The 25965-nt window shown below is 43.3% G+C and overlaps 1 protein-coding gene across 5 annotated transcripts in view; it reads right to left on the reverse strand.

Annotated features, from left to right (window-relative positions):
- CAMK1D (calcium/calmodulin dependent protein kinase ID) overlaps positions 1–25965 on the reverse strand; it is a 351475-nt gene that overhangs the window by 125848 nt on the left and 199662 nt on the right. For 4 of the 5 annotated variants that reach the window (XM_039519397.1, XM_039519401.1, XM_039519399.1 and 1 more), the window contains one exon: positions 16119–16193. In XM_039519397.1, the coding sequence (XP_039375331.1) occupies positions 16119–16193 (75 nt within the window). Of the gene's footprint in view, positions 1–16118; positions 16194–25910; positions 25929–25965 lie in introns of those variants that run through there. The other variant, XM_039519402.1, reaches the window with a different exon arrangement.

Below are 25965 nucleotides of genomic sequence, written 5' to 3' on the forward strand. Positions count from 1 at the left end.
TCTTTGCACTTCTATAGAGGCCTCAAAATTCAACCTCTCCTCCAGTTAATTTCAGGGTGTAATTCGTGGAATGACATTGATTTCCTGAAAAATGATTCTCCCTTCCTGCAGAATATGTGGAGCTGAAAGAACCATAGCACCTGCCACTTCAGGATGTCAAAGTTCTATACAAAGATGGATATCATCGGTTTACAGCTGGGGAGAAACTGAAGTACTGAATGGTTAAATAATAATAATACCTAGCTCTTATATAGAGCACTTTTCATCCATAGATCTAAAAGCAACTTACAAACGAAGTTAGTATCATTACCTCAATTTTACAGATTGGGAAACTGAGGCACCAATGACTTGCTCAAAGTCACACAGCCCTCACTGGGAGTTTTGTCTTAGAAAGGAGTGAATAAAGAGTGCAGGATTTGGCCCTGTGGGTACAGTTTCCTCCCAGATTAAGGGATAAATAGTCTTTAACGTGGACAGGATGTGCCCATATCATATTAATCCAAATATGATGAGTGCATATTCTGTAAATGCATAATCAAAAAAGCTATAATCACAAGGATTTTTTTTCTTTTTCTACAAAATACTCAATTTTTTGAAAACCATAGTAGACCTAAATACCATTTTTGGGAAAAAAATCCAGAAAATTTGTACTTGTTATTTAATTTTCCAGTGAGAATGGCCAAAGCACAAAACTATGACAAGAATTCCTGCAGCTGTTATAAAAATAGTTTCTGTAAGCAGAGGTAACCATAACACTACAGAAGAAGGCAACACAGTGCTTCAAACAGGAATTTGAATTGCCTTAAAAAGTTCTAGATATGAGAAGATCCCTCCTTAGGGCTCTGATCCCAAACCCATTGAAAAGAATGGAATGAATCCCATTGACTTCAAAGGGTTTGGATCAGGCTCTAGATGAATCTAAAGTAAGATGCAAGCTCGCTTTCAATACAGATATAAAATGCTTTTGTATTTGATGATCACGCTTCATATGCTTGGCCTCCTGCCTAATGGGATCTTTTCCCCATTAGGTTTTACACATGGCCTTTAGATAATGTAATTAAAATGAAAACTGCAAGTCAGCATTACATTGATTTGAATTTGCTGATGGGAACTTCAACAAAACAGCCCTCCTGACTATGCCAAGTACAGAGAGTCTGGAGCTTGGGGGCGACAGTGCTTGGAAAATTGAGTTTGGAGCCTGCTTACTAATTTTTATCAGAATATAATCCTCACAAGCCAGACTTGACCACCTTTACTCACACTGTGTAGTACAGTGCTCCATGAGTAAACTCGGGGAGAGAGGCAAGTTTTAAAACAGAGGTTGCCAAATAAAGAATAAAACTTCAGCAAACGGCAATTTTAGCCTTGTATTTTCATTTGGTACAGTATGTTACTTCATTTTAAATCTTTCTAGGCTTCTATGGAAGTCCTCATCTCTCCAAATCAGTGCAGTTACTTAGAGTAATAATTAGTACACCTCAGTGCACTGCCTAAGAGCATTCGACTCTATCAGAATGTACTCTCGGACTGTGCTATACATGGACTTAATATTTATTATGCATCTCCTAGTAAAGCTGCTTTGCCCCAACTGCTAGCTGTTTTATTGATTTTAGTGCTGGCACGGTACGATTTAAAATTACCGGTTACATCTAGAGCCAGAGCTAAATGCAAGAGACTAATTCAGCTACTATACGAACAATAAGTAACCAGCAATGAAACTTCTGGGCATGGCAAGGCATGAAAGAATGAAATAGTTATTGAAATCCATCAAAATGAGATGAAAATTGCTATGCCTCTAAATGGCAATCTGCCTGCTGTTTGAAGAGAAAGGGCTCATTCCTGCTCTCGGGGAGGCAGGGATATTATATGTGGCTACTGGCAGTTATACATCACTGTCTGTCTTGTGACTCATCTCTATCACATGCCTGCCTAGTGCTGTGGCTAATTTTTACAAGTTATGCAGCACTGGCACATGCACCCACATAGCCAGGTGCAGCATGGAGCTCAGAAATTAGAAAGCGTAGCTCCATGAATAGCAGCCTCCAGAAGTTCCTCTCTTCTTCAGCACTCTAGTACAATAGCTAGATCTGGATATCTTACTTAAAAATCTTTATTTACCTTCCCAATCTTTATGTAGCTTTTTTGTTAATAATAGGAGTTGGTGATTTATTTATTTATTTGTTATCTTGCCAGTGCAGGTAGGAGGGATGCCATGCTTCCTAAGGGAAACCGGGACCAGACTTGTTTAGCCACATCCAATCAGTACATATCCCACACTGTAAATCATACCTAATCCTTACAACTACAGGCAGGGAATTATCTGGACACATCTAGAATTCATCTTGGGAATCACTCTGCTGCTCATTAAGCTGTTACTAAAACATCTGCTTATCCATTCCTGATCACTTCCTGTACTTTAATCCTTTCCACCCTGCTTACCTCCTCTCGGCCACTGGCACAGAAAGGAAGAGAAACAGCTTCCTATCAAGTACTTTGGAGTGTACATTGTTCAGTTTAATCATCTTTCTTTCGAAGACAAAAATATGCAGAAACTGCTCCTGGAGGAATAACCATTGCTCATTTACCAGAGGTACAGAGCCAGTGGATCAGTTTACTATTAGTTCAGTAACTTGCACAGCCACAATGGCAAATACTGGACTATAGGGCAATTAAGATGGCTATCAGTATAGTGTCATTCAGTCAATACGTCTTTGTAGCATGACAAACCACAACGAACCAATAAAATGACATGTTCTGTGTCCATTAAATACTAGGGATGGCTTGAATCCAAACCCACATATTTTGTAGTTTGGGCCCATTTCTACAGATCTAGATTCTGAAAAACCCAGTTTTGATTCCTCTGATAGGCAGCTGAAGCTTGAGTAGCAGAACTCTTACCATTCTTAGGGTGTTCTTCATAAAGTAAAAAAAGGAAGCATAGTACAGGGTGCAAGCTGGAGACCTAGGTTCAATTCTCTGCTCCTCCACAGATTCCTTGTGTGAGGTTCGGAAAGACACTTGTTCTCTCGGTGTGTGGTAAAACCACTTCCCTACCCCATAGAGGTGTTAGGAAGATAAACATATTGAGGACTGTGTTACTATGGTGATGGGGGCCGTATAACTACCACTGACAGAAGTAAACCACTTCTTTTGTCTTGTCTATACAGTACCCAGCATCATGGGGTTGGAGCATCTTGTCTCTCTTAAAAGCAAGCATATTCACACTCACTATCATGACCACCTATCTTCTTGTTATATCCCTTTGCTTTCTTCTAAAGATTACTTACTGTGGGAGGGGCAAAGGACCCACATTCAACACTGATGTTCAAGCTTCCCCCTGCAGGAGCCTTAGGCAGTAAATAAGAGCAGAATTTTATTTCAGACATGTTAGGAAGGAGGTGAGTGGACAATAGAAAAGATGGTGAGAACCAGACTTCTGGACCTTGGTGCCACAGAAAACAATGCCAATGTGCAGTGGGATCTTTGGACCTGGTTTTTAGAAGCATGGAACTCACAAATCCCACTGACTTCCTCTGAAGCTGCGGGTGCTCAGAGCTTCTGAAAATTGGGCCCTTCCATCATGAAAATCCATCATGTGTCCTATTCCTCATTGCCAAGAATGGGCATTTTGGAAACAGAGGCCGGCATTTGCAAAGCGGTCTAAGGGTGGCTTTCAATGGGAGTTGGGCACTCAAAATTCTTAGTTCCCACTGAATGTTCCAGTCAGACTCTTGTAGGACATCAGAAGTATGGCACTATCAGAAATAACAAAGAGAACACTACGCTGAGACCTAGCTGGTTTCCTGTCCTCTTCTATGAAATCAGCCAGCTGCTGAGTGCCAGGTACATCTACACTTACAGTAGTATGTAGAGTACAGACATTGCGCACTCAGCTAACATGGGTATAAACAGAAGTGCAGATGGTGAGGCAAGTAGAATAAAGTGCCCTACATGCCTGCACCTTAGGGTATAGATCCTACATGGTCTCTCTACATCCCCAAGCAGTGCCTCTCGTGTCTACACTGCTATTTTTAGCAGTATAGTGTCTTTCTACCTCCTCACAGCCGGAACCTTTTCCTGCACAGCCTTTCCTTCAGCAAAGGGGAAAGGCTCCGGCAGCAGGGGGGAACAGAGAACAGCTCCGGCAGCAGGGACGCAGTGGGGAAAGGCTCTGGCAGCTCCACGTTGCCGGAGCCAGTTGCCAGTGCCTTTCATTGCAGCTTCATTGTCACACCGCAGTGACAAGTGTGGATGCAGCCTGTCTTTCACTGAGGTATGTAGCTACTGTGGAATGTCTGTACTCTACACGCCACCTTAAGTGTAAACACAGTAGATCCTGCCTTTTCCATACTTAATGTACCATGTAAACTGCACAGCTCCTGTTTAAGCTGCATGTTTGGAGAACTGTATATTCTGCTGTTAAAGCACTAATCCTGCTGCATAGAAGTCACTGAAATATCATCATGAACTATTGAGTACATAGACATTAAGGCCATGTCTACACGTACAGTGCTGCACTGGTGCAGCCGTACCAATACAGTGGCACGCTGCAGCGCGTCTGGTGAAGATGCTTTAGGCCGAAGAGAGAGAGCTCTCCTGTCAGTGTTAAAAAACCACCTTGGCAAGCGGCATAAGCTACGTTGGCATGAGAAACTCTCCCGTCAACATAGTGCTGTGCACACCAGCACTTATGTGGGTTTAACTTATGTTGCTCAGGGGAGTTGAATATTCACACCCCGAGCGACATAAATTTTGCCGACATAGGCGGTAGTGTAGACATTGACGTAGTTCTGGGCTGGCTCTAGTTCTGGGTAACGAGTCATGAGAAACATGCATCTGAACGAAATCCTAGAAGGCATCCTGTCCTGTAAGTCTGTGTGTTGGTTTAATTAGCATCCTGATGTGATATCTGTGTGGCATTTGTACCAGTGTTTTGTAATATAGCATATACTTGCTATACTTCTTAGGAAAACTGGCAAACAAGGCATTTCCCTTAACTGTTTGTAGTTTTTCTTTGAGGCTGAATATTTTAATTTAAATGTCACTTTCAAATACAGTATATGCTTCACTGCATTCAGAGTGCATTCATGCATTGGTTATTAAAACAAGAAATTCAATGCTTAACTACTGCTTAGTGCTTTTATTTACTTAATATTCAGCGGGCTTAGTGTGTGCTTAGGGATATAGCTTTTGATAATAATAAATAATAATAATACTAAAGTCTATAGACGTTAGTGCAGATATGTAAGTATCTGATTCAGCTGGTTTCCAGAACTTTTACAAGGTTACCATAAGTCTGCGTGTGTCCGGATAAAGCCCATCAACAGCAGAGGTAGAACTCATTTGGACGGCAAATGTTTTGCACACAAACTTAGATGTGGCTGTTCAAACTAGCTCATTAGATCCCTAGCTCCATGCTTTGTAGGTGCAAACAAAGGGCCTGTTCTTGCAAGCTATTCTCCTTTGAACATTACAATTGCCTCCAACAGGACTAACACATGAGGAGGGCCTATATGTGCGAATAGAGGGTGGCAGGATCAGGCCCATAATTTGTACATCAACAACTGAGTTCAACGCATGAAAAAAAATGTAGGTGCCAAATAAACATTTCCAGGCCAGAGTGAGGCCTTCTTGAACATATGGAATTTGGAAGAAGCTCCTGATCAGATTTAAAATCATTTTAAAAGCAGGTCAAATCTGGGGCCTAAACTTCTAGACAATAAACACAATCCTGTTCCCACTGTAGTAACTGACAGAAGTCCAGTTGATTTCAGTGAAATCATAACTGAGCCCAGTTATGACGTAGAGTGAATTCCTGCTCCATACTACTCTTGCAAGTATTATTTTGTCGGGGTCTCTTACTGTCCCTTACTATGTATCAAATAAATACATGCATATCCAAATTAGATCCATTTTAATATACAACTCTCTAGCATGAACAAGAAATACCAGAGTATATAATATACATAATTAAAAAGTCAGTATATTATTTGCAAATAGTAACTGCACCAGTGTATCTAAAATACAGTGGAATATCCCTGTACATAGAAGAGGAAATAATTGCTCAATCTCAGGAAACATGGTATACAGCTATTGTTGGTCAATGACCCACCCGCAACCAGAAGTCTCTAGCAACCAGAAAGTCTATGATTAATCTCAAACAAAGCTTATCTTCAAAACAAGCCAATGAGTTCAAGCAAACATTTACTACTGGAAATACTTTAGCTTCCCCACTCCTCTCCTGTATCCCCTGGAGAAATATTGAACTCAGCAAACAAAAGAAACAAACCCCTTTCAATATTTTATTGTTTGTCTTCATTCTCAGCAGGTAACTAGTTGATCAGATCTTAATGTTATTACATGGCATCAACATTAGGAATGGAGAAGTGGGTACCTTAGTTTGAAACCTCATCATTTGAATTCACAGAGGAAGCACGAAATTACAACAATTCTGGTAAAAATCAATCCTATATGCTCTATGGTGCTTTTCTACACACATCTCCATTGTGCAGTATTAGTAATTTCTTTGCAGAATCCTCATGTGGAAGTGGTAATAGCTCCTATCTCATTTTCATATTTTTATATTATATGTGGGGCTGGTAGCACCACCTATTATTAAGGTTACCCAACACTTCCCATTATAAGTCCGCATTTTCAGTTGCTTATAACTTCAACAAACTTTAACCATTTGGGCTGAAATTCTACACGCTGGGTGTCTGCTTTGGACTGAACTCCTCTAGAAGATTTCATCCAAAATGGTTCAGCCATGTCTGAGAATGAGGCTACAGAAAAATACATTGGTTGGTCCATGTTAAAAAATCCTGTTCTTTGTACAGTTCTAGCTCCCACCAGGCTTTAGAGTAGGGACATGAAATTTGGCAGGGAGGTGGATTCAGTATCAGGAATGTATCTTTTGCTGTCCCTGTGCTGGTCAGGCTTATAGCAGGGACCCCAACTCTCATGTGTTCTTAATGGCACTCCTTCTCAACCCTTTTGGACTGAGGCAGAGTGGAGAAGGACATGGCCTGTTTCAAATGCAGCGGGGACAAAAGCCAGACCTGCAGGAACGATGTGTGGAGTAGACCAGGACAAGGAGCCTAGTGCGGACTGGGACTAGCTGGCCGAAGAGACTGGGACCCAGGAAAAGACACAAGATGGGGAAGGCAAAAGCAGTAGATGGGCGGAAAACTGATACTGGATGAGGAGCCAAGGGTCATGGGGAGAAGAGACACTTGCTAGGAATGGAGCCAGGAACTGGCAACCTATGGGTTGGGTGAGAACTGGCAGTGACTGGAGCAAAGAGACAGAGTGGGAGGACAGGACACTGACCTTTTACAAGGAGCCCAGAGAGGGAGATTGGGAGTAGGAACATGGGTGGGGGAGAGAGGGGGTTACAGCAGGCCTGGGTAAAGAAGAGATTGCCAGACATGGGGGGACTGGCTGAGCAAGGAGACTGGGACCAGAAGAGAAGCTTGAGGAGTGGAAACTGGGACTGAGTTGAGGAGAATGGGACTGAGATGAAGACTCATGTTTGGACAAGGTGTTTGTTATTGAATGTAAAATTGTGATGGCTGTGGATGAAATGGATGAGTTTGGTGATGTGTTTGGGGTGAATATCTGAGGGTTATCCATTGCCTTGTAAATATTTGATGCATGCAGCTATGACATCACTTTGAGGGATGCTGGTGTATAGGGAGATGACATCTGTGGTGGCAAGGATGGTGTTTTGAGGGAGATTGTTCATGTTGCAGACTTTGTGGAGGAAGTCGGTTGTGTCCTGGAGGAAGCCGGGCCTTTGTGTGGTGAGTGGTTTGAGGATGGTTTCTATGAGTCCAATAAAAGATATTATCTCACCCGCCTTGTCTCTCCTAGGACTGACACAGCTACAACAACACTGCATAGCCTATTACTGCTGTCACTTACTCCATTAGCTTATGCGTGGTGGCTCTAAAGTTTTCCACCCTGCTGAGGACCCACGTGGGCGTCAATACAATGCCACATGATGGAATTTCTGTTTTTTCATTTTGCTTTTGTAAAAAGCACAGAATTTTCACAGAAAGAAATATGTTAAAAGCATAGCACAGTTGCAAATTCACTCAAAAGTTAGGAAATTCCAAAATTAAGGTTGCCTGTTAAACCTTAGCATGGCCCCCTTACGCCTATGCATTATGATATATTCTTTAACTACACGATCACACAGTTTCCCCCTCCCCCACAGGACCCCTACCTTGTTCAGTGCATAGAATGGATTCTGCTCCAGGGATGAAACAGTCTCCTTCACTGCACAACACTATCTGTAGGACTCATGCTTCCTTTGTTGCAGAAGTAGGATGGTATGTAATGAACGAGGCAGAGAACTGCTAGCTCAAGGCAGTTCAGTGGTGCTTTGGAGACACGGACTTTATCTCTGCCCTGCCACAGAGTTCCTATGTCATGCTGGGCAAGTCACTTAAAACAAACTTTTCAGAGGTGGTCCCTAATTGCGTATGCCTCATTTTCTGGGTACCCCACTTGAGACCCTGGCATCTGATTTGTAGAAATGTTTGTTAGGAGACTGGGTTGTGGGCAGAGCAACAGTCACAACCAGAGTCAGAGTCCAAATGCCAGAGCCAAGGCAGAGTCCAAACCAGGAATCAGAGCCAAGGGTCAGAACCAAAGTCAGGGCTTGAATGACAAAGCCAAGGGTCAAGACAGAGCCAAAGCCAGGAACTGGAGTCACAGGTCAGAACCGGCTCCATGGAATCAGAGAAGGCAGGAGCAGAGCAGGGCTGGTTCCGGAGCAGGGCTGAGACAGGGCTGGAACACAGCCAAGTACAGGGAAGAGTCAAGGCTGGGTGCAGGACAGAAGGAAGCCAAGCAGAGGGAAGCAGAATCCACAAGCATGTGCATTAAACAGCTAGGGACTTGCTGCTGGGCTTAAGAAAAGGCCTGCTAACTTCCTCAGAGACTCGGGTGAGGCAGTCCGTCAGCTGGCCTCGCTGATGTGGCCCAGCTGTGCTCATTAGTCAGTCAGGAGACTTACAGCTGCAAGGCCTTATTCCTGACAGTACTGAGCACTCGCAGCTGCGACTGAAGTCAATGGGAGCCAGGCTTTAAACACAACACTAAATCCGCTGAAAAATCAGGCCCTAGGTGTCTCAAACTGAGCACCCACAGTGAGTGGGCACTTTTGACCTAAATCTCTCTCTACCTTGGTTCCCCATCTGTAAACAGGGCTAGTAATAGCCCCATATCTCACAGAGTTGTTGTGTAAATAATGAATATTTGTCAAGCACCGTGATACTGCAGCAATGAGCACTACACGGAAAAGCCCATGAGAAAATTAGTAATACTTTTTTCAAAGCAGTGTTATATAGACCTGGGTTTGACACTGATTTTGTGCTGTCTTGGAAGCATCACTTGTTGATGTTATTTGAACAAAATAAATGTGGTGACTTTTTTTTTTTAAAACTAGAAAAGCTTGCTTTCATGCACTGTCAAAATTGCAAACATTGCACTACAAGCTCTGAAGCCTTCTAAACTGTTTACTCCCCGGATTTTAAAGCATTTAATGTGCTGCAATTCAATGTTATCAGAGTGCAGCTTACAACACTTCCTGTGCCTTGTATAAAAAAGCTAGAACTCTGGAGTGTATTCCCTGTTCAGTGTAGAAGGGAGGGTTCTTTTTCTATTAACACTATTCAGTGTTACTTACATCTAGAGCACAGATGGATCCAAACTACAAAATTTAGATCTAGATTTCAACCTCCACAAAGTGTGGGGGTGCTCACATTCGTTACAGTCTATCAGAAATAAAGGCCAGCCACCAAATTCAGATTCCTACTCAAACATTGAATCCTCCCAACACTGGGGATCTCTGGATTTCTCACAAAGAGAAAAAAGACCTTTCTGCCTGTAAACTATCTATGGTTCTAATGTTCCCTCCGATTGTCTCTATTTTAATCTAAATGCCCTTTCCCAGAGTTCAGCTGAAGTTATACTCCATTCCTCCAAACAAAGGCAGGTTTTAAATAAAAGTAAAACATAGTAGGATTGGCTTTTTCAAGGCAAGAGATAAATAAAGACTACAAGCTAAGAAACACAAGAAATATAATAGCAAATTAGCCAGAGATGTAATCAAATGGGTGCCTAGCTCCACATAATGTATCTGAGCTATTGTAGCAACAAGTTGATGTTCCCTAGGAAACATCATGTGTAAATCTTCCTATATGGAATCCAGGAATGGGGCATGTTAAATGGATCTTAATTCTTAGGAACTTAGTGGCATTCCAGTCCTAAATGCCAAACTTTCAGAAGTTCATGCTATGGACCAGCACAGAGCAGGGCTGAATACTTGTCTATATCCTACCCTCCCCGCCCTTGTGTGATTTGACCCTCTCCCCACGGAGTGCTGGAAGAAGAGTATTTCCTTGCTGTATCCTATGCAGAGCCAGAACCAGTCTGGCTTTGTTTGACTTGCAGCAAGTACCTGGGATAAAGGGCAATAAAAAGTCATTTCTATAGGATTTTTCCTCATATTTTAAAAGACAGGAAATACAGGATTAATTTCAATCTAGTGTATAGCAATCAGAACATATGCAGCAATTTTTCACTTCTCTACCTGAAGGAAATATTTAGTGCTACACCTTCTATTGGTATAAATGGGATCAGCTCTATTGGTTTCAGTGGAGCTCCAATGCATCTTAATGGAGCTGTGTTCATTACCCTAGCTGAGGTCCTTAAAATCCAACTTCCAGTCAACCTATTTTACAAATATTTAAATAACAAGAAGAGAAAATTTGCTATAGAATGAAGAGGTAAATTATGAATGAGAAGAAAAGTACATTGATCAATATCCCCCTGGCATGCCAAATTATAGCTAAAATACAGAAACATGTAAGAGGGCTCCTCTTCATTGCAACAGCTAGCCTGAGCTAGTACACTCAAGATACTCTATTTCAGGGGTTGGCAACCTATGGCACGCGTGCCAAAGGTGGCACACGAGCTGATTTTTGATGGCACGCAGGGCGGGCGGAGCCTGCCAACAAGGGTCCCACCACTGATCCCACTCAGCACCCGCTGCTGGCCTGGGGTTCCTTCCCCCAGGCTGGCAGTGGGCTCAGACCCCAGCTGGCAGGAGCCGGCAGTGGAATCCCCAGAGTGGTGGCGGGCTGAACGGCTCAGCCTGCCGCCGCTCTGGGGTTTCGGCTGCCGGCTCCTGCCAGCTGGGGTCACAGCCTGCTGCCAGTCTGGGGTTCCTTCCCCCAGGCCAGCAGTGGGTGCTGAGTGGGACCAGCGGCGGGACCCCAGCTGGCAAGGGGCCAGCAGCGGGAACACCAGAGTGGCGGCGGGCTGAGCAGCTTCCATAGACATTCATCAGTTGTCAGCAAGAAATTGCATTTTAAAAGTATGCGATAAAACCTCTTTCAACTGGATTACTTCCAACGGGATTATTTTTCTAGGAGACTATCTCATCAACACGAATAGCTCCTTCTACAGGTGTTATGCCCTGAACAAAAGACTCTGACCTGATTTATGCCGATGTAAATCAGGAATCACTCCAATGTGGTCACACCAGCTGGAGAATTGGAATTAGGCCTAGCGAACACAGAAGAAGGGATGTTTCCCAAAGAAAAAGAGAAAGAAAAATAACAACAAAACACAAGACCAGGCACCATCTTGAGGGAGAAGTCAGCACAAATGAGTTCATAAAATGCAAAGCAAATGCGTTGTATAAACTAACAGTGTGGTAGGAGAGAGTTTCACTTAGAAAGAACCTATCATAAATCACTCAACACTCAGTTTTGAGGTGCCATTTAAGAAAATATTTTTCATATCCTGCTCTCTTTTCCACATGGATAGGTGTTTGTACATACAGCAGCTTTGCAGAGTTCTACTCTTCTAGGACAAGTAGGTTTTTAAAATGTCAGATAGATCCTTAGTTATTTTTTGTCAAAGTTTATAATAAGGCTAAGTATTACAATGCAGTTACATAGCAATTACAATAAGGTTTTGCTTTTCAGTATGCATTACTACTGATTCATATGATCAGAAGCTGACTAGATGCTTGATTTACTTCGCACCATCCCACTGGTGTTCTTAATACATATTCTGTTGGAAGCCAAGTATGGAAAATACAATGTACTAACGCTGTGACTTTTCTCGATGCAGTTTATAATTACATTGTAATTACACTGTGGTTTTTGCTATGTAATTACAGTTAGCTTTTAAGGTTTGATCATTTCATCCATTATCCTGAGAAGAAGTGGGCAAAAAGTGTGTTGCTTGGGCTGCTAAGTTTCATGACAGCTCAGTCTTGTCAGGCTGCTGAGATTGCATACAAGACAGAGAATGACAACTTGGAGTAGGGTGTCATAAGGTCCTATTGCCCTGAGCTGAGGATGTTTTCGGTACAAACCTTCTAAAAAACGTTAAAATGTATTACTGGCACGCAAAGCCTTAAATTAGAGTGTATACATGAAGACTCGACACACCACTGCTGAAAGGTTGCCGACCCCTGCTCTATTCCAACAAGTGAGGGTGATGACCACACTGCAAACAACACTGGAGCTTCACAGAGTGATTGGATTAACAGAGTGATTGGATTAGCAGCCGATGAGTTCTTGTAACTATAGCTGCTGCATTCCTACTGCATTACCAGCTCCAATGTCAGCAGCACTCCAACTTCAACCCACCCAAGAAGGCCAGCTGGCAGGAGTATAAAGCACCCCTTAACTGGGGATCGTAACCCATTAGGGCATCATGAGGTTATTACATGGGGGGCCACGAGCTGTCAGCCTCTATCCCCAAACCCCACTTCACCTCCAGCATTTATAATAGTGTTAAATATAAAAAATGTGTTTTTAATTTATAAGGTGGGGGGGTCACTACTACAGAAGTTTGAGAACCACTGACCTAACTTAAGCTAAAGACCATACTGTGTGTAAGGGAGTTGGGTTAGGGCAAAACTCAAGTTATAGTTTGAGCTATCAATGCAGTGAAGACAAGCCCATAACAATTTAGAATTCAGACAAGGGGAATATCTATCTCCTTGATAGTATGGAATTGTTCTCTCTGAGATATTTCTAGTGCTTTGTCCAGACTGCTTTTAAATAACCTGAGCTATGAGGCGTCCACTACTTCTTTGGGTCTGAGATCTCACAGTGGAGAAGTCTTTCCTGATATTCAGATTCAATTGTCCTCCTCTTAATTTCAGCCCAAACAGTCCCTTAGCAGGTTACCAATAACAGAGAAAACAGGTGAACTCCAGTTTTACAGAAATGGTAGTGAATGTCTGAAGCCTTAAAATCACAATTTCAGAATAACGGATTTTGGATTAAATAAAAATTTGGATTCATGGAAGACACACATTTCAGGTTCAAATATGTGGGGTTTGGAAAATCAGGGTTTGCCTGAAATTAAATAAGTTAAATAATAATAATAGATATTTTACTAAAGAAGTTAAACCAAAGCCAGCATTCTTAGACAATTGGTCATAAAATTGATATTTTGAGAAATTCACTTGGTTTGTTGGAATTTTTAGGATTCTGATATTCCTTTGCTGCTTCCCCTGCAGTACTCTGGGCAGGGACTGTCTTCTTTGTACAGAACCTAGCACAGTGAGCCCCCAATCTTTGGTTAGATTCCAAGGTGCTATCATAATAAATAATATTAACTATATCTGGCACTGGGCTGATCCAGCTGACTGAGAACTGGAACATTTATAGCATTATGTAAGTAGGAGAACATTTTAATTTCAACTCAGGGTTTCTAAACCAAATTTTGAAAAGCAAAATGTTGAATCCCGGCCAATGGGAGTGTGGGGCCGGTGCTCGGGGCGGGGACAGTGTGTGGAGCCCCGTGGCTCCCCGTCTAGGAGCCAGACCTGCTGCTGGCCACTTCCGGGGCACAGCGCGGTGTCAGAACAGGTAGGGACTAGCCTGCCTTAGCCAGGGAGCACCGCCAATGGGACTTTTAACAGCCCGGTCGGCGCGCTGACCAGAGCTGCCACAACCCAGTGCCTTACATTCCATGACCCAGTACTGGGATGCGACCCACAGTTTGAAAACCACTGGACTAGATTATAATGACCTTAAAATCTATTCATTGATTCTAAACTGCACCAATGGGCCTCCTTTTGGACAGAGGCCATTCCTCTTTTTATTTTCAATGTACTCTTTGCTACAGCTGGTGAAATTTTTTGAATGAAAAAAGTGAAGGGGAGTAATCAAGAAGTGGTGGGTTGGTTTTTTTGTTTTTTGAAAATGAAACACTTTGCAAAAAAAATTGACTTTTAAATTTTCTATTTTTACATTTTATCAATTTTTTTATCCAAAACATTATCAAAATCATTACTGAAATCTTTCGTTGACCCCAAACCCAACACTTTCCATTAATGTTTTTCTTGTTGTCTTTCGTCCATCCAGCTCTAGTTTTGCCCTCTCTGATACTTCCAGCTTGTATCAGTTCAGGTAATGAGTTAAGGCCACACCAGGATCAAGAAATAATTCTCAATGTTGCCAACACAGTTGTCTCCACATAAGAAGTTTACATGATTATAATGGGGCATGGAGGGACAGAAATATTATTCAGAGAGCTAATATCAAGGTGAGCCTATATTTATACATATTTCCACTGGTGGCGGTAAATGATTTCCATCTGACTTTCTGACCATCCGAGAGATCAATATTTGGACAGGTGTTCAGTGTACACCCCTCATCTGCTCTACTGGTATTGTTTGAGCACAGTGGTCAGACAGGGCAGACATTTCCTTTCACAGTTGGCTAATGGGTACAATCTTCTCATTTCCATATTTAAATACACATATGTGTGCTTATCATCTTTGATTCTCTATATCTCAGTAAAGACTACATCAGCCAGGGCTCATTCTTATGGTTGCTTTTACAATCTTTTATTACAGAAGAATGAAAAAGGGGAGAGAGAAAAACTAACCTAGATTGGTTCCCAGACAACTGAATTGTAGCAATTTTATACATATGGGGCCTGATACTGATCCCCTCGCACAAACCAGCTAGTACTTTACTCTGTGAGTAGCCCCACTGATTTGAACGAGACACTGACAGATATGGCAATTTCTTCCATAACCTTGGGAGACCTTATTAAGTTTAAATATCTTTAGGGATACGTTGTGTTAAAATGAAACGTTTATGTATTATGCCACAGGTCATATAGCCATAAGCCAGGATTGTCTGTAACCCTTTTAGGGGAAGATGTGATGTGAGGCTTGGGAGTTCAAAGGTCCATATTGAAAATGTGCCAGAGAAGAATAGACTTTGGTCACAATAAGTGTGAAGTGTATTTCCTGAGGAATACTTAGGGAGAGGTTAATGCAAATTCTCCACCCCCAGTTATGTAAAAACCAAGCCTTTTGAAGCTACAACCTGAGGAGTGGGTCATTGTCTGCTGATTGCCTGTTCATGGAGATTGGAGATCAAAGGCATGAGCTGTATAAAGTTGTGGTTTTGAAGGACTAACATCTACCAGAGCCAAAGGTTGGACTTGGGGGCTGACCTCTCATAAGCTTTTTCGCATGCATGCAGGTTCTTTTATATTTTTAATGTGTTTTGTCTGTAATACTTTCACCTTAAGAATACATGTGCTTGCTTAGAAAGAGCTATGTGGTAACTTATAACTGCAAGCAATACACTGGTCATAGCCTGTAGCGGGAAAGCAAAGTGCAGACACTGGCCTTTTAGGCAGTCTGGCTTGCTGGAGATGTCACAGTGTAAATCAGGGAGCTGTGCAGCCTTAATACCCTAGTCAGCAGGGAATGAGACAGGGGTTTCTTCCCAAGAAAGGTGACAGCTGAGGAGCCAGGAGCTTAGAGTGGGTGCCCTTGGTAGACCATGAGGAGGGGAATGCAGGTGCAGTTACCTGAAACTGTGACAGAGACTATTCATAGAATAATATTATTACACAATTTCAGCAAGAGCATCAATGTCTGGCCCATAGTGTTTTAAGCATCACTTCACCCATCTTCAGGGTCTTTCTCAGCCTGTAGCAAAATGAGTACCGGTACATACTTCTAATCTGTTCTCAACTTCTTGGTTAAAGAAACAAACAAACAAACAAAAACGCTGACAATTTTGACAAGATGGTTAATTAATGGCAGTACTTACAGTTGCATGACCAGGTACAAGTGGTTTGGACTCTCATATATGTCTTCCAGTGCAACTATATTTTCATGTTTTATTCTGAAAAGCAATAACAACAACAACAACAACAAAAGGTTAAATGGTTAACTTTAAGCAGCTGCCCAACAGAAAGCTATTTTTAATTAGATGTTACTTGGCGTTTGCGATTTACAGTCAGAACTGAACCCAGTTCCGTATAAGCTGTCAGAAGTGCCCGGCAGCCCAGGATACTGTTATTACTTAGCTAGCAGGAATGTTTCCTGATGAAATATTTAAAGCATTAGACTTTTTTCTTCTCCTGTCAGATGAATAAAATGAACATCCAAGGTGGTATTTGGATGTTGAGTTCTCAGGGCAGTAGCACATCAGAGTGCAGGGATTTGCAAATTGTAGATTTACTGAAGCCAGTATACAGTTAGTAGCCAAGAGTGCAGGGATACGCATATATACAGATGCTGACAGCAATGTTGACATCTGAGGGGCCGCAGCTGTACAAAATCCTCATACTCCAAGTGGCTCCATTCCAACAAAACACCCCATATACAGCATCTTCTCAGCACTTCCTCACAACATTGTCTATCATAACAATATACTTTATGCTTCAACGGGTCTTTCCACCCACAGATCTCAAGCACCATAATAAATTAATTATTCAAACCATGACTCCCTAGTATTGTCATGACCCTCATACAGAAACATTCTTATAATTTAAAAATCCAGCTGAATAGTTGGTATCAGGGCACAGGTCACTGCTGCTCAGTATCACTGGGCCCCTGCTTTGTTAAAAGTATTAACTTTTAGAGGAGAATCACCTCATCAGATGACAGTCTCATTAAATACTTGGAGCAAATCTTCTCTGGGATTATTGTTTAAGCAATTCCAAACAATTTCTAAAGCATACATTTAATTTGCATTAACCCTAAACTTAAGACCCTAAAGAGTCTATCCATTTAACTGCAAGGGCTATAATATTAATTATACAAAGTATAGATGATTGCCTTAAGTGTGAGAGAAATCCCTCAAAAACTGTATGCAGAATGTGCTGATTAAAGAACACACACACACAGACAGAAAGAATAGCAGAGGACACTCATCAGTGAATGCTAAACCCAGTAAACTTTTTGGGGCATAATCCACCCCAAATTTATGAGAGGTGCAATTAGGTACACAAAGCCCAGTACTGAGCAGTGTTAAAGCATCTGACACTCCCAGTAAGTTGATGAAAGTGCAGAGCAGTCAGCATCCTGCAGGCTCTGACTCATCATAATGTGCACATATTGGGTTGGTCTAGCTTCCAGTGACATCACTGGAAAGATTGCCATAGACGTCAGTGAGAGAGAGAGATCAGACCTACATTCAGGAATGAAAAGCCACATTCATATAAAAGACAAAAAGTAATGATCTGCCTTAAAACCTTCATATTCAGGAAGTTCCGTATCAGTGGCATATTAACCCAAATCTAACACGCTGTAGGACCGGGGTCGGCAACCTATGGCACGCATGCCAAAGACGGCACGCAAGCTGATTTTTCATGGCACGCTGAGTCCCGGCAGGCAGCAGTGTGCCATTAAAAATCTTGCCCAGCCCGGCCCGGCCCCCTCTTCTCTGCCCTCCACTCCTCCCGCTCCCCTTCCCGTGGGAGCAGGGGCAAGGGTCAGGGGGCAGAAGCTTGGTCCTGCCGACTCCCCTGCCTCTTCCTGTAGTGTGCTGGGTTCCTGCCCCTCCTCCGCCTCTCCGTCCCGCCCTCCCTGCCGGCTGATCAGCTGATGGTCCTTGCGAGGGGGGGGGGTCGGGAAGGAGCAGAGTCAGCGTGCTCGCTGCGGAGGCAGAGAAGCAGGGGCAGGGCCTTGGGGAAGAGGGGGTGGAATAGGGACATATCCCCCCCAGCCCTCTGCCCTGACCCCCTCACACACACCCAGCCCTCTGCCCTGAGCCCCGCACACACACCCCCCGCAAGCCCAGGCCCTGAGCCCTGTGCCCCGCACCCCCCCAGACCCCTGCCCTGAGCCCGGTATGCCCCTCCTCCACCCCCAGCCCTCAGCCCGACTCTCTCACCCCCCACACCCCCAGCCCCGACTCGTGCACCCCCACATCCCCACCCCCCTGAGCACCAAACGGGAGCTCCTGCACCCCCCACCCACATTCCCACCTGCACCCCTCGCATCAAATCAGAGCTGCCCAGGTAAGTGCCCCCACAGCCAAACCTTCTGCGCCAACCCTGAGCCCCCTCCCTCATTCTAGCTCCTGGCCAGACCCTTCACCCCCAGCCCTTGTTGGAAAATTATAGTGCTAATGAAGCCTTTCCGTATTAGGCCTGAGTAAACCAAAGTTATGTTATGCTTGTCCAAACTGTGTTGGAAAGCTTACAGAACTTATTAGACTGAAGGCCGTGTATCTACCTAAGTCAGCTATTTTATCAGTTTTGTTTGGCTCCCCAAGTATATATGCGTGTGCAGCTGTGTTCACATGTATGCATCCAAAGTATCTAGTACAAAGGGTCAACGGATGTATCTTGTGTCCCTTCAGAATGACAAATGTATCCTCAACAGATGTATCTTGTAGCCCCCACAAAATGATATATGTATCCTGCATATCCATTATCCCCTAAGAGATGCATACAGTTCTTCTAGTCCAAAAAATAATGGAGACAAGAAGTAGGGGCTGTTTGTTTTTGGGGGGTATAAAAAGCCAGCCAGCTGGCCATGTAAGGTGTGTCTCTTTCTCTGGCACTAGCCGAGAGGAACACCCGCTCAGCTGACCGATCAATAAAGGGTGTGGTACTTGTCTTCCTGTCTCCGTGCCTCCTTGGTGTAATTAGGTAAGCTCCAGGGGGAAACGAGCCCTTTTGGCTAACACCCTGTGCTCAGTGCACTCCCACCCTCAGCTCAGTGCAGAGAGAGGAAGAGAATGGGCCAGAACCAGGGAGAAGGTAGGTACCCACTGTCTGTGGGCGGGGCCGGGACCTCAGACTGGCAGCGGGGTGAGCGGGTCCGGCAGCCGGGATCACGGCTGGCAGGAGCTGGTGGATGGAACCCCTGAGCGGCAGTGGGTTGAGCCGCTCAGCCCACTTCCGGTCTGGAGTCCTGGCCACCAGCCCCGCACAGTCCGCTGCCGGTCTGGGGTTCTGGCTGCTGGACCCTTGCCAGCCGGGGTCCCGGCCGCAGGCCCCACTCAGCCCGCTGCCAGCCTAGGTGAACAGAACCTCAGACCAGCAGTGGGCTGGCGGCATAAGATCAACATTTTAATTTAATTTTAAATGAAGCTTCTTAAACATTTTGAAAACCTTGTTTATTTTACAATACAACAATAGTTTAGTTATATAATATATAGACTTATGGAGAGAGACCTTCTAAAAAACATTAAAATGTATTACCGACACACGAAACCTTAAATTAAAATGAATAAATGAAGACTCGGCACACCACTTCTGAAAGGTTGCCGACCCCTGCTGTAGGATATCATACAGCAATATATGTGTGGCTATAGGTCTTCTGCTCTCTGGAAGTATAAAAATCCTTTGTTGCTCCAGTAAATTGTCCAGAGAAACAGCATCATAGCTCAAGCATTATAATATTCATAAGAGAACACTGAAGAAGATAAGCTTTTAAGTCTTAATTCTGGTGCGCAGGAATGGATGTCTAGTATCTTGGCTTTTCTATGGAAATTTTCCAAAATTATATAGAGCGGTTGCCTTAAATTTCTCCAGTCACCTGTCCTATCTTATCCCAAAACTCAAAAGATAACAGGAAAGCAGGACTCCCTGGTGCCTGATTTTCATGATGAAGTGATGAAAGAGGCAGTAACTGAGCAGATCAACCAGCTGTGTGTTTTTCCCAACCCTCGCTGACTTGATGTCATTTACATTCTAAGCTGGATTTGTTTGTATTTAAATAAATACACAACATCAGCCCTCAATATGGATCAAGAGTTTGTAAAATTCCATTAGGAAGAACACAGCCAGTTTTGCCGCAGTGGCTCCATCAGATCAGCAGAATCGGCAGCTGCCTGGCCAGCAGAACATGTAGGAACCATTTATCTGGTGTGGCTCTGTGATGTGACAAGCAGACTTTTTTTTTCAGTTTGCTTCAGGCAAACTCCAGACCACAAGGGCCTGATTTTTGGAAGTAAAGCGAACCCACAATGCTACTTGAAGTCAATGGCTCAACACCTCTGAAAATCAAGCCCTAAGGCTAGTGCTACATTTTTGAGCTAAGGGAGTAGAAAGCATCTCCCAAACTGTCAACTTTTATTTTTTATCCTGGCGAGGTGGAGGAGGGCTGGAAGGCGGTCTACATTGTAAGTTAAAAACTCTTCAAAGAAAAGAGAAGTTCACAATAAAAATGCTCATAAGACCTGCTACGCTAGCAAGAGCGGCTAGAGAATACATTTGTGCTTATTACCAACTTGCTGGCTCGCTCAATGAAGGCCAAAGATGATCAAGCTCTCTATACCTTCCAGCAGAAATCACTATAATCAATCGGAACCACTTATTGTTCATCTGCAGTGACATTCAACTTGAGCAGAAATATAATTTTATAAACAACAGGAAAGAGAAATTGCTTCAAGTTCTGATAAAGAATGACTCAACTTTCTTCACTGGTGCACCCACCTAATCGTGGTAATGGACGTGTGTAAGCAGGGCAAGCGACAATCCTGGTCTACCAGATGTGTGTGTGTGTCTCTCTCAGCACAATTCCCTGGCTCAGAACGTCCAGAAAATGGCTGGATACACCAAGTATGTCCTTGCATTCCATTCACTTGAATAGATGTTCTGTTAGATCAATTGCTGAGGATTGTTCAGAGGGAATTAGGGAAGTACTTTACAGTGTTGGAACAAGAGAGAGTTTGGAATGGTTTAATTAGTTCTGCTTTTATCCTGGGCTAGTAGTGCAGCGTGAATCTCAAAAGGTTCAGAGGATTCATTCTGATAAGCCCCAAAATGTCTGGATGCATATCCATGTGTGATCTATCTTATCTTAGGTACTTACCTGGTCCCCATAACTGCAATATCTGAGCACCACACAGTCTGATGTATGTATCCTCACAAACCCTCTGTGAGGTAGGGCATTGCTATTATTCCCATTTGACAGATGAGGAACTGCGGCACAAAAAGACTGACTTGTCCCAAGTCACACAGGAAGTTTATGGCAGAGCAGAGACATAAACCCATGTTAACCACTGGCCATCCTTCCACTCTTGAACTTTCCTGTTCCCTCTCCTCTCTTTCAGAGTCATCTCCTTCCCTCCTTCTAACCCAACCAAATCCATCTTGTTCTCCTCGAGTCTGCCATCCCACCCTGGACTTCATGGGAGAGTCCCGATTGCCTCACATCCATTCCACTTATTGCTAACTGGAAGAGATAAAAAATGGGCCCTGTATTTATTCTGAGCTAGACAACATATTGATGTTCCAGCACTACTTGATGACACAACATTATGACAGGACCATGGCAGTGACAGCACAGTGTGTAGATACCATAGTGCTGACAGTTTAGATTAGAAAGATAATGTCCACAAAGAAAAATACCTTGGTTAAAAAACTGTTATGGTTGCTTTAAAGAAACCTCATCCTACACAAATCATTACAAAATGTGTCCCGTTAAGGCATTCTCCGGTAACAGACCTCAGTCCTCCCACACATCACATTCACCATTTTCACAGACAGGTTCTGTCCCTCTATAAATCCTGTGCACCTCCATCATGCAGGCAAAACACACACCATGTTGTCCTCCATGATTAGTGCAGCTGTCTGTGAAATGGAGATAATACTGCCTACTTCACAAGGTTCATGAAAACGGCTCACACAACATTTGTAAGGTGCTGAAATAGAATGAGGATGTCAATAAACAAATAAAAGGAAAAGGCCTCTAGTCTCACTCCATAATTCTGCATCTCGAATACCAGGCACTAAAGGGCTTTTCGAGCTAGTGGAGAAAGGCATAACAAGAACCAATGGCTGGAAGCTAGAGAGAAACTAATTCACATTTTTACAGTGAGACTGATTAACCATTGGAACAAACTACCAAGGGCAGTGGTGGATTCTCCAGCTCTTGATGACCTCCAGTCAAGACTGGATGCCTTTTCAGGAACATATGGTTCAGTCAAACAGAAGTTACTGGGCTCAATGCAGGGGTAACGGGTGAAATTCTGTATAGTCTGTGATATGCAGGAGGTCAGACTAGACAATCTAATGGTCCATTCTAGCCTTTAAAAAAAAAACTATGACTCTACTTACATCCCTTTTCCAAAAACAAAGGCTAGCAAAATAAAGGAAGGCAGTTACTGTATCTGCATCAGCACTAAGAGAGAACAGTGCACTTGAGCAGCATCTAACACCTCAGATGAAGCATCAAATAACCAATCGGAGTTTATACCAGCAAATTGATATGAGCAACCAAAATGCCACCGATTACTATTCTAAAAGTAGCAGTGTACAGACAAGAGCTCCCGAGAGCTGCTTTGATTTGTTTTAAAACTTACCTATTACAATGCACTAGGTACAGACTGGGTTTCCTTTGCTCAGCATTTATTTGTTTGGCTTGACCTGTTGTAAAACAACTAAGAGCAGCTTTGATAAGTGGATCAATAGCAGGTTGTCTTATTTCATAGATGTTCACTAAGAACCACTGCGTCCACTACTAGGGAAAGTCTATGTCACAGCTTCCTAAAGCAAAACTGAAATTTCTGAAAGGCCAGATTCTGCTCCCAGGATGAGACCTATCCCACTAACTTCAATGGGAGCAGGATCTGTCTGTGAATGATAACTGATATTTCTCTGCTTCATGCAGCAGCAGACAGTGGTGACTAGCACATGGTACTGAGTGTCCAGAGACTCAAATTTATCCATAGTACATTGGGCACACACAAGGCAACTTGCATTACATAACACCACCTTAAATGCTTAAGCGGTGACTCGGGGGGTGCACAGGAATCTGAGCTGGGCCTTTGCACTAAGGGGTGAAATTCACTCCCATATTTATAAAACAACTGCAAGGTCTTTGGATGGATACTGCTGTAGAAGTGCAAAGGATTACAATGTGGAAGTGGCGATATAATGAGAGAAAGTATATCCCTGAATAACTAAGCGGTTTCTACACCTCCGCCAGCTCCTGCTTGTCCCAGACCGTCGCTTGTATATTACTAGAGATCACTAATTATGGAGGCAGCATTCTCTGTTGATTAGAGCAGGGGACCCAGGTTCTATTGCTGCTGTGGCTGCTGACATGCTGTGTGACCACAGGAAGGTCACAACTGCTAGTCTAGTGTGTAACTGATGATAATTAGCCATCTGATAAAGCACCTTAAGAACCTGGATGAAAGCCGTGTGCAAGTGTAAACTATTAGGATTTCATTAATAATTATATTTATCACATTTGGCATATTTCTACATGGGGGAGTAGGATCACGGGTGGTTGTTTAGAAGGACATTGAATAAAAAACATGGGTAAACAAGAAAGGTGTTTATGAAACACAGGTTTCCAAAACAACAACTCGTTACTGATCAGACGCCGTCAAATATGTGGGGCATGAAATTAAATGATGCAAACATGTAACCAGGATGCAGGGTAAATACTTTGCTGAAGAGAAGAAAAACCTCCTGTCTCACTCATCCTGACATTCTCCATCCTCCTCCCCACTCAGTCCCCTGAAGCTTGAAGGCCCAACTAGACCACCCTCTGGGATTGTATACTCCAGTCAGGATCTTATTCTCTTCTTGCTGAATTTTAGTCATCATCCCAACAGGGATGCATCTTATATCCTCATGGTTGGGTCTAAAATATTCTATTGATTGACAGAACAATCCATAGCAAGTTAAAGCAGTCAGGAAAGATCGCTCGGAGCACTAAGTACTAAGACAGCAGCAATTGCACACAAAGGAACTGCTTGAAACCATGTTTACAGAGAACAGTGTGTGTTTTTTCTAACCTGATCTACAAAAGGCCACAGTGGAAAGTCTGGAAGCCTAGGCTTTTAAAAATCACCATGCAAGCCTGGGTTAGTAACCAAAGCTTGTCACCCTCGGAGGCACCACTGCTCCCAAAGGGCAACCTTGCAGGCAATCTCGGGACTTGTCTACACTGGAAGTGCGCAGCAAAATAGAGTGTGAATTTTTAGCACACTGGCTATTCTGTACTAACTCCCCCTGTCGACACTCTTACTAAAAGTGCCTTTGTGCACTTTAGCTTAATACACTTTAAACTGTATGAAGCTAAATTGCCTAAAGGCATTGTTTGTGCACAGACTATCCACCCAGGGAGTTAGGCCCAGTCTACGCTACACAGTTAGGTTGACATAAGCTGCCTTGTGTCGACCTACCTGTGGAAGTGTCTTCACTTAAATTCGGCTCCTGTAAGTGCCTCTCTACACCGATTTATTAACACCACCTCTCTGAGCAGCATAGTGTCACGGTCAATATAATTAGGTTGACACAGTGACAATGTAGACACTGCATTGCTTACATTGACTGTTACCGGCTTTCAGGAGCCACCCACAATGCCCCACACTGGTGAGGACGCACACTACTGACAAAAGGAGCCCAGCGTCCACACACTGTGGAGGCTGTATGCCAAAGTAAATTAGGTCAACATCATTTTGTAGTGTAGACATGGCCTTCGTGTGGAGGGGCTAATGGGTTGAACATTCACACCCTTGCTTGCTGCACATTAACTTTCCGTCTGGATGACCCCTCAAAAGAGGCTGAGGACTGAATGGGCTACTGAATCTGGACTGCTATCTTGCCTCCAAAGTGCTGTTCCTCCAGGGAAGAGTGGAAGCGCATGGCGTGAAACAGAGTGTGGCAGGTTCTGTCGATAGTGGACTTTGGTCTCTAGTGTTTTCAGTCCAGCACCTTTCATCAGCAGTAAATCAGATGCATGCACATGCACATGCACAAAATAGAGATAAAGCAAGGAAATAAACTTAAAGAAGCCCCTGCAGTAAACTGGCCTCAGCTATACATGGCAGAGAGATGTGGACAAAAGCAGGCAGATGCTGAGTGTTCCTATGACACAGATGACTCTGCATAATGGTAGTTCACAAAGCTAAAACATCTGCTTTTTTTGTTGCTGTCACTGTAAGATCACTGGTTTTAAGACAGTCATGTTCTTACGTTTCTTATTATTGAGCCATACAAACCTGAAAGAGGTTTGCCAGACTTAATAAATATTCCCTTGAGTCAAATAGGAAATGACAGAAAGGAAACGTATTGTGTGCTCGAAGGGGGGAGGAGAAGAAAGGTATCCTGCAATGAGCGCTACAACTTATCTACTGTGCCCTTCCTCGGAGGTCACTGCAGAGAAGAGTGTTGTGAACCATCCCACTGCAGTACCGCATGCTGCAAGGGACTCCCAGCAGGCATCCAAAGGTAGCTGGGACAGCCGACTCTCAGGACGAAACCATACAGCCCCCACAGCTCTGTTCCTATTAACCCTGGAGGAAGATGATTTTAACTTCGATATTACTAGTCGATTTAGTTACCTCAGGGTTGGAATTACTTTAACATTGGATGTAACATTTTGTATGCAAAGAAATGGACCAACATACGTGTTCACAAATTTCTAATTTGTTCTGAAATGGTTTCCCTGCCTTGCTCTAGAGGTATGAATGGTCCCTTAGAATCTGTGCTAACTATTTATGCTAAACTATCTGTTCAATCTTGTATTTAGCTGTGACACTCTTAGTACCTTTCCCAGACCTGGAGAAGAGCTCTGTGTAGCTCGAAAGCTTGTCTCTCTCACCAACAGAAGTTGGTCCAATAAAAGACATTACCTCACCCACCTTGTGGCTTTCAGTTATTTCTGTATCCGCCTATGGCAATGTGTATTCTGTATTT

This window comes from Mauremys reevesii, linkage group 1, assembly GCF_016161935.1.
Source record: "Mauremys reevesii isolate NIE-2019 linkage group 1, ASM1616193v1, whole genome shotgun sequence".
Taxonomy (NCBI): domain Eukaryota; kingdom Metazoa; phylum Chordata; order Testudines; family Geoemydidae; genus Mauremys; species Mauremys reevesii.